This window comes from Culex pipiens, chromosome 3, assembly GCF_016801865.2.
Source record: "Culex pipiens pallens isolate TS chromosome 3, TS_CPP_V2, whole genome shotgun sequence".
Classification (NCBI taxonomy): domain Eukaryota; kingdom Metazoa; phylum Arthropoda; class Insecta; order Diptera; family Culicidae; genus Culex; species Culex pipiens.
The window spans coordinates 50,980,363-50,989,779 of record NC_068939.1 but is presented as its reverse complement, the minus strand read 5'-3'; the positions used below and the strand labels follow the sequence as shown (position 1 = coordinate 50,989,779).

General features: G+C 37.6%; 1 protein-coding gene across 1 annotated transcript; it reads right to left on the bottom strand.

The window, feature by feature from the left end:
• Positions 1 to 323: 323 nt before the first annotated feature.
• Positions 324 to 9,290, bottom strand: LOC120418513 (beta-1,3-glucan-binding protein-like). The gene is made up of 6 exons (XM_039580950.2): positions 9,057 to 9,290; positions 8,493 to 8,995; positions 4,922 to 5,064; positions 4,212 to 4,381; positions 633 to 1,021; positions 324 to 575 (listed from the first exon to the last, which is right to left on the bottom strand). Exons 1-6 carry the CDS (start codon positions 9,187 to 9,189, stop codon positions 372 to 374), a joined length of 1,542 nt encoding a protein of 513 aa, XP_039436884.1. The 5' UTR covers positions 9,190 to 9,290; the 3' UTR covers positions 324 to 371.
• Positions 9,291 to 9,417: the final 127 nt, after the last annotated feature.

Here is a 9,417-nt window from a genome sequence, read left to right as displayed (position 1 = left end):
CCCCTTTTCCCTTCATTTCCGGGCGCGGGTACGCGAAATGCTAATTATCTTGTTGTTTGGTGGGTAGTTTTAATTGCTTTAGTCTGCACGGGAGTGAAATTATACTCGCAACAAATTTGCCTCACGTGCTCCAAATTTGCACGTGGGCGGCGGGCACCCTGGGGGAAGTTTTGCTGTAATTATTCGAGTTGAAAATTGAGTTTTATCTTCTTGCGGGGGCTTGTTTCTAGGAATTTCGTTGGCTGAGAAGGAGTTTAATTGCGTTTTCATCACAATTTTAACTTTATTTTCGTTGCTAAAGTAAACGCTTATTTGAAATTCAATTTAGAGTTTGAGTATTTTTTTATTCTGTTGCCAAAAGAACAACTATTTTACAGTGCATAAACCCGCACGTAATCCACCTTCAGCTCCGGCTCGGTCCATGTCCTGTACCAAACGTTTCGGCTCTGGTAAAAGTTGTACTCCGCCTTGGGGCTGGTATTGTTCCACGGCTTGGGTTGCTTCAGCGAGCCCGTTCGGGAACCGTCCGGGAAGTCCGTAACTCCACCCACGCCAACTCCGAGTGAAATGTAAAACTAGAATTTAAACAAACATGAGTTTTAAAGAATTCTATTCAATTCCATCAAACTCACCTCCCGATCAAACGGTGACATCACGTTCGCCCCATTCCACAGGTTCGCTTGCGTCAAGTTGTTGCTCGTGCCGTACTCCTTGAACTTCCCCCTAATGGTCGCGTACTGGAACCCGTCCACCGTCAGCGCAATACTGTCCGGCTTCCAGACCAGCCCGTACACGTGGAAGCCGTCGCTAAAGGGCTCCTCCAGAACGTTTGCCCTGAGCGAGGCCATCCGAAGTTTGGCGCGGTTCGTCAAGATGGGTCCACCGCGCAGCCGATGGCCATCGATTTGGACCCCGTCGCCGGTGACGAGTTCCTCGTTCGATAGGATGTGCGCCACCAGCAGCATTCCGGAGGCCAGGTCGGCGTAGCCGTAGTAGTTTTCGGCAGGTTGAAGCAGGATTTCTGGATGGAATTTTAAAGTTGTTTTAATTATAGCGAAGTGTTAGGAGACTTGAACCCTGGAAATGTCGATCCTGGATAAAACAAAAATGCAATATTCCAGAAAGCTCGGGAGAAGTGATTAAAACTTTTTGTGCAAAAAAAAATATATAAAAATTGAAATAACAAGCAAGAGTCTCAACATTTGCATCCAAAAAGTGTTTTAAAATGCATTTTACACTAGTTAAGTTGTTTTGCAGTCACTAGTTTTCAAAAATAAAGTTAAATTTGACTAAGAAAAAAAATAGCGCAAATAAAACTTTTTGCGATGCTAAACATCGAAAATTTTCAGAAATTCTAAAGATGTTTAAATCAACCAAAGCATACTAAATGATTTTAAACGCAGGGGAATGCATTTTAAATCAATGTCATCTGATTGCACTTGCACTTCCATTGAAATTTTGAAGTTTTTTGAAAAAATATATTTTTTGCGACCTGATTTTTCTGGCCAACTTTGAAGGGAGCGGGGGGGTGACAAAATCTTTAAATAAAATTTGTACCAGCCTTATACACATGTCCAGTTGTTTTGCAATCATAAGTTTCTAAAATATCTAAGACCGTTGCAAATTGAAATTACAAGCCATGGTTTTAACATTTGAATGAACAAAGTGTTATAAAATGAATTTACCACCTGCCCAGATGTTTTGCTGGGTGCAGAATAGTGGTTCGCAAAGCGGCCTCAATTTAGAACTGTCAAAGCGGAACCAATTTACTGTTCGCAAAATGCTACCAAGAAGTGGCAAGTTGTGATCGATCCCTAATTTATTTTGTTTTTCATCACGTGGAAAGCAAAAAAGGCTTCTTTTGGCCTCCCATCGTTTAGTCCACGAAGAAAAAAAGCGCGAAGCACTTAATTTTTCAGCGAAAACATTAAAACCAACAGATCCAAAATGTTTCAAAACAATCCACTTCAGCATAAAAAAATATGTCACGCTTGAGCTTGAACATAGCCTTCTACTTTGTTTATGTTTACAGCTGTAGGACAGTTGTATTCATGGGAAGCAGTGGGGAGCTTTCGAAAATCACGTCACGCATTCTGTCTTTTCAGCACCCAGATGTTTTGCAATGTTTAGTTTTCAAAATTTCAAAGTATTCGCGAAATATTTTTTTTCAAAAAAAAAACTATTTGCAGTAATGTACAACGAAATTTCACCAAAAAAAATATTGTTGATCAATCTCAAGTATGCTTAATATGTGGGTAATTCTCTACCAACTCACACGAAATCGGGAAAAGTTGCCCCGACCCCTCTTCGGTTTGCGTGAAACTCTGTCTTAAGGGGTAACTTTTGTCCCTGATCACGAATCCGAGGTCCGTTTTTTGATAACTCGTGACGGAGGGGCGGTACGACCCCTTCCATTTTTGAACATGCGAAAAAAGAGGTGTTTTTCAATAATTTGCAGCCTGGAACGGTGATGAGATAGAAATTTGGTGTATTTTTCACGTATTTTTCATCGAAAGAAACACTAACAAAGTTTTAAAAATTCTCCCATTTTCCGTTACTCGGCTGCAAAAAAATTTGGAACATGTCATTTAATGGAAAATTTAATGTACTTTTCAAATCTACATTGACCAGAAGGGTCATTTTTTTCATTTAGAACAAAATTTTTCATTTTAAAATTTCATGTTTTTTCTAACTTTGCAGGGTTATTTTTTAGAGTGTAACAATGTTGCACAAAGTTGTAGAGCAGACAATAACAAAATATTTGATATGTAGACATAAGGGGTTTGATTATAAACATCACGAGTTATCGCGGATTTACAAAAAAAAGTTTTGAAAAAGTTAATTTTTGCGTTTCTCTTTGTTTCCTCGTCCGTGTCTGTCGCGGGTGACCATGAACGGCCATGATCATCTATGACCAACATTTTCAAAACTTTTTTACGTAAAATGTGATGTTTATAAGTAAACCCCTTTTGTCTATATATCAAAATTTTTGTAGTTGTCTGCTCTACAACTTTGTAGAACATTGTTACACTCTAAAAAATAACCCTGCAAAGTTAGAAAAAACACAAAATATTAAAATGAAATTTTTTGCTCTAAATGAAAAATGACCCTTCTGGGTCAATGTAGATTCGAAAAGTACATTAAATTTCCCATAAAATGACATGTACCAAAAAAAATTTTAGTCAATTAACGGAAAATGGGAGAGTTTTTTTTTTAGTGTTTTTTTTTTTCGATGAAAAATACGTCTTTTCGGAATTCTGAGTACGCCATCAAATCGGGTTTCTTTTTTTACATAAAAGTGCTTTTGACACCAAATTTCTATCTCATCATCGTATCAGGTTGCAAATTATTGAAAAACACCTCTTTTTTCGAATGTTCAAAAATGGAAGGGGTCGAACCGCCCCTCCGTCACGAAATATCAAAAAACGGACCTCGGATTCGTGATCAGGGACAAAAGTTACCCCTTAGGACAAAGTTTCACGCAAATCGAAGAGGGGTCGTGGCAACTGTTGTGTGAGTTGGCGGAGAATTACCCATGTTTTTAAACGCAGTATTGCATTTAAAATTATTTTCAGTTCATTACACTTCTTTTTCCATTAAAATTTTGAAGCTCTTTGAAAAAAATATTTTGTTGCCCCCTGATTTTTCGGATCGATTTTGAAAAGGGGGGTGACATAAACTTCAAAAAATATTTGCAACGGCCTAAGTACAGACGAAAAAAAAACTTTTTGGGAGAAAAAAAATGTCATCAAAAGTCAGAATAGCCCAAACATGCTAAATATGATTATCACTGCAGGTAAATGCATTTCAGATTGTTTTCAGTTGAATAGACTTCAGTTTCCATCGATAGTTTTAAGTTTTTTAGAAAAAATATTGTTTTGTACCCTAAGTTTTTTGACCAATTTTGAAGGGGGGTGGGAGGCGACATTTACTTTGAAAAATATTTGCAACGGCCTTAGAAATTTAAAAAGAAGCGAAAGAAGAATTTTCAAAAATGGTAATTTTGCGTAATTCAATGTTTGTTTTGAAAAGCCGAATTAAAAAAAAGATAAACTTTTTTAAGAGTGTAACTATTTTTTCCGAGAGGTCCTCAGCAATATCTACAACTTTGTCGAATACACAAAATTGATCAGAAACTCCGTTCTCAAGGTATAGGTTTTTAGAAACGATTAAACAAATTTCCACGAAACAACCCAACCTGAGAAACCTACGTGGAAAAATCCAATCTCCTTTGGGCAGCTTGGCCCGGATCTCGACCCGGCCGTACTGAAAGCGGAAGGAACCCTTCGTGTTGAGCTTGGCCGAAACCACCGGTGGCAGGATGGTGGCCAGGGCCGCTTTACGCCGGCACTCGTACTCGTTGTTCGTGGGAGAAACGCAGCTGGATGAGGAGGAATAAAGAAGTGAAATAAGAGATGAGAACGTCCGCAAGTTTCACCGGTGCTAAATCATGTGAGGGTAAAATGGATTATTAAAAAATATATACAAATTATTTGGAGGATCAAACAAAATATAGTGACCTAATGTAAAAAAGAAAATATCTTAAATTTAAAAATACCGAAATTAACACTTGTTTCACCCCACCTTCCCCAAAAAGTCCTTCACCGTCATCACCACATGGCCACAGATTTTCACTGTTGCTGCTACCGTGGCTCGGTGGCCTGGGAGCAATAATGAATCGATTTATTATTCATAGGTCCGGACAGAGCAGGCGTTACCGCACACGACAGCAACCGCGGGTCCAAAATCCGCCGGAAGGTCTTCTCCACAGACACGATGCCAAGGGCCTCGGGGTCGCGGGGTCAAGTGGGGCATAATAATTGTAAATTAGAATGTGTATGAGATACCATGCGGCGGTTCCGGGATTGTTGTGAATAGGTTAGTATATGACCGATCTGCCATTGGACACGTGGACCCTTACCCGGCCAGGATTAGTTCACCGGTGCGGATGCGCTCGTCGCTAAAGTCCGGATCCAGGTTGAGCAGAGTTGGCACGATGAACAGGTGACCTCCGGCCACGTAGCTGTTGTCCGGCGTGGCCTGGTAGGACACAAATTCCGCCGACTGAAATGGTAGAACCAAGAGAGAGACAGACAGAGTTAGAGTTGGGTGATGAATAATTTGAGGGTCAGCTTATTAGGTTGGCTGCGGCAGAAGAGTCAAAGTTTGGGCCCGGGGTTCACGCGGTTTTGTACAGGTGCGGTGGCGAAGCGTGGGAGTGTTACACCATGGTGCACGGATATTACACTTTGGATATAATTGTCTTCCACCAACTGTGAAGCGTTAATTAACATGATTAAGGGGATCTTATTCCACTTCATTGAATATTCAGTTTAAAAAAAGGGTTGACTTGAGCAAAGAAGGCATAAATAAGTCAGACAGAAAGCATCTGGACCTTTTCCAAGATTGCTTCAGGAAGAACAAAAAATACATAAAGTCTTTTTTATCTATATATTTCGTTTTCATATTTTTGAGTAAACATTTTCTATTCATTTCAATTAAATAGTTTGTTCAGGTTAGAAATGGAACGAAAAACTGCTAGTTTTTTTTTAAACATGTCCATTATTTACGATTAACTTTTATTTTCTAAATCTTAATAAAAAAAAGAGGTTGGTGCCTTTCTCACATCTTACCAGGGAGGTGTTTTTATTTACTGATTTAAATTATTTACTTCATTAAATCAAAGAGAGGTGTGCCAAAAAAAGAGCGAAAGAGCCGGCCCACTAAAAAGAGCGATTTACCATGGTTCACAAAAATAACTACGATTCTTTTTGAAACTCTGGTCTATCAAAAGAACCATTCCAAATTGGAAAGATTTTCAAACTTGTGTCTTTTTTTAGTTTAAAAATCTAACTCATTGAATCAGCAAAAAAAAAAGGATAAATTTGTTTTTGATAATTGAAAATGTCATTTCAATATTGATAAATTAATGCCAAATTTTTCAAAACTTTCCCACGGTGTGCTTTTTAAACTACTTTAGGATAAAAAACGGCAAAAAAGAGTATCTTTTTTGAAATAATTCACTTACTTACTTACTTTACTTTTACTTTAATTAATAAAGTCTTTTATTTCTTTTTTTTTAAGGCCGATGCAAATATTTTTCAAAGTTTTTGTTCCTTGGCTCTGGCCGGGGTCGAGGGGGGGCGAAAAATATAAATATTTAAATAACAAGCCATTGTTTCAACATTTGCAAGAAAAAGATGTTTTAAAAGCATTTTACAGAGGTACATTTTTTTGCAATCATTAGTTTTCAAAAAATGTAAAATTTGACGAAAACAGAAAAAAATTGAGCGAAAAAAAAACTTTTTGCGATAATAAACATCGTTTTTTTTAAATCCCAACTATTTTTAAATCAACCCAAATATCCTAAAAATGATTCTAAACGCAGGAGAATGCATTTTAAATCGATTTCAGCTGACTGCACTTAAATTTCCATTGAAATTTTTAAGTTTTTGAAAAATGTTTTTTTTGCCCCCTAATTTTATGGGCCAACTTTGAAAGGGGGGGGGTGATAAAAACTTTGAATACAATTTGTACCAGCCTAATGAATACAAAAACATATTTTTAACAATAAAATTCAAATTGGGCAAAAAAATGGTTTTGCTTAGATGACCAAAAATATCATCTAAAGATTTTTTTGTCTTTTAGCTTGATTGAAGATATTTTGAATTTTTGTGATATTTTAAATACTGATGCAAAACATTTGGGCTGGTAAATAAATAGTTTTAAAATACTTTTCTCATTCATTCCATGGTTTGTAATTTAAATTTTCATAATTTTTATTTCATTTTACCCCGCTCGATTTTGGTCAGAGTCAAGGGACTACTAGGGTGACTTGAAGTTGTATGGGAAAATTTCAAAATGGACTAATTCAATCAGAACAGGCATTTTCCGATTCCATTTGGGCCCCCAAACAACCCCCCAAAATTTGGGAGCGATTGGTTTGACCCGGCTTTCTGCAAAGCGAATCAAATTTGTATGGAAATTTGTATGGGAAAACCCTCTTTTTTACATTTTTATAATTTTCATTTTTCTCTCAATTTAAAAACTAACACCGTAGAAGTATTGTCCTGAATGTCCTCTGAAACTATCCCAAAAAAAGTTTGACTGAAAATTATATGTCTTGCCAACACTGCCAGTACTTCGGTAGATATTTCGAAATCTTAATTTTTAACGTAATAAGGAAGCAACCTAGCAAATGGTGTCTTAGGAAAAGTTGTTGTAAATTAATGTGGCTTTGATTTAAAATTATTGACATGCAGGGTGACACACCTACAGGGTGTCAACAGAGCCCTAACTTCTACTGGTGACCTTTTAAAGCGTTGGTGTCTTAGAAAAGTTGTTAAGCTACTGATTTCAAGAAATTTTGACATGATTGGAAGACAGGGTGGCAAATCTACAGGGTGTCAACCTATTTCCAGCTTCTATTGAGGACCGATATTAGGAAATGAAGGGTTTTTTGGGTGAGACTTAACCCTCTACTGTCAAATTTTATTTTTTGATTTTTTTTATTTTTGCGGTGTTTAGGAGGTCATTTTAAGCAACTTTTGTTCTACGAAAAACTTTACTTCTCTTGTTTTATGTTTTTCTTGTTTAATTTTAAGTATTTTAATTTTCATTTATCTTGTTTAGTTTATGTTTGTTTTCGGTAGTATTTGGCCTATTCTACCACCTAATATAATTACATTTTGACTATCTAATTTTTTCACGTTTTTACAGTTACTTTTTCAATTTTTTGCTTGTTTTTCACATTTTTTGCTATTGAATAGCACCATCATCATTTAAATTGTAAAAAAATGCACAGAGGCATAGTCTGGGGCACTACAAAAATTACTGCATACTTCTTTTTATATAAAATATAGGAAATGTTAGTTAAAAACACAGCCAAAGTTGACCCCTAAAAAAATTGCATTTTTAAAAACATTGGCAAAGTCACATAAAACAAGATAAACTTCCAACCCTGAATTTTTCTAAAATTTAAAGAGTTCTTCTTTCCAATGCTTTTTAACGACCAAAAATTGGTCGTAAAATGGATTTTTGGCGATTTTTTAGATCGAAGCCCGTCTTAAGTACTGGCAGTGTTGGCAAGAAATATAATTTTCAGCACTTATTTTGAAATGCCTCTTTTAAAAACTCTGTATCTTTTTCCAGAAGCAAGATAGGACCAAACTTTCTTCGGGAAAGTTTTAGAAGATATTCAGGACTATACTTCTACGGTATTAGTTTTTAAATTGAGTGAAAAATGAAAATTATTAAAATCAAATGTAAAAAGAGGGTTTTCCCATACACATTTCCATACAAAATTGAATCGCTTTGTGGAAAGCCGGGTCAAATCCAATCGCTTCCAAAATTTGGGGGGTTGTTTGGGGACCCAAATTAAAAAATCTATAGGCGAAGGTCTGCTTAAACGGCAAGACGCTAGTCATTGCTAGGTACTATCAACAGTTGCCAAAAAAGGGACATATTTGCAGTCATACATATTTGCCACTTACCTCCGTATCCAGCGGAATGCGCACCTCACGCTGCCACCTGTTCAAATCCAGCGATTGGAAAGTATCCTCGAAGATCAGCTTCCCGGCGCAGGTTGATCGTCCTCCATTCACGGTGGTCACCGTAGGTTCACACGGTGGGAGGGTCGTAGTCGTAGTACTAGTGCTTTTACCATTCGTTTTTCCTTCTTTCGGCGTTTTTGTCGTAGTCACTGGCTTCGGCTTTTGAGTTTTCGTTGTCGTCGTCGTCGTCGTTGTGGTTGTGACGGGATTCTTTCTTATGAGCTCTTTTAAGTTTGTAACATAGTACGGGCGATCATCGTGCTGAACGTAAACCCAGTAGTGGATGGATTGTCCCTCTGGGACGTTGGCTTTGGTGGTTTCGTAAACCCAGTTACCATCGGCGTTCGGTTCCAAAACATCTTCAGCAAAGTCTCCTTCCTCAAACTGCTTGAACGGTTTGTTGATCCGAGAATGGAACGCGAACAACTTAATACCGGGAACATCTGGAATATCGCTTCAGGATTAAGAACAGATCGTAACCAGATTCTTGATTTTGCTCGTCACCTGGAATGCTGGCCCGAAATCCGCGTGGTTTCAAATACTCAAACTTTACTTTGGGAATGGAAAATTCCTGCGAACTCACGCATCCAAGCCAGAGAACGCAACAAATCGCAACAACTCTTTCAAAATGTCTCATCTTGTGCGATGGTGATTACAAACTGACCACCATCACCATCAGAGAGATGAGTGTGGGAATCACCGCCGAACCTTCAGCTGATTCTGTGCTCTTTTAGAATGACGATCGTATCGCCAAATACTGTAGTGATGGTAGTGGTGAAGATCACCGCGAAGAAGCTCGGCGTCTAATCAAAACAGGTTTCAATGATTCTGCTTTGGAACGAGAATGAATTTGCGCCTTTGGGAT

Coding starts and splice junctions, on each gene's coding strand:
- LOC120418513 (XM_039580950.2), bottom strand. CDS start 9,189: ATGAGACATTTTGAAAGAGTTGTTGCGATTTGTTGCGTTCTCTGGCTT. Junction 5,065..8,492: donor GCATTCCGCTGGATACGGAG/GTAAGTGGCAAA, acceptor CTACCATTTCAG/TCGGCGGAATTTGTGTCCTA. Junction 576..632: donor TGTCACCGTTTGATCGGGAG/GTGAGTTTGATG, acceptor TTTAAATTCTAG/TTTTACATTTCACTCGGAGT.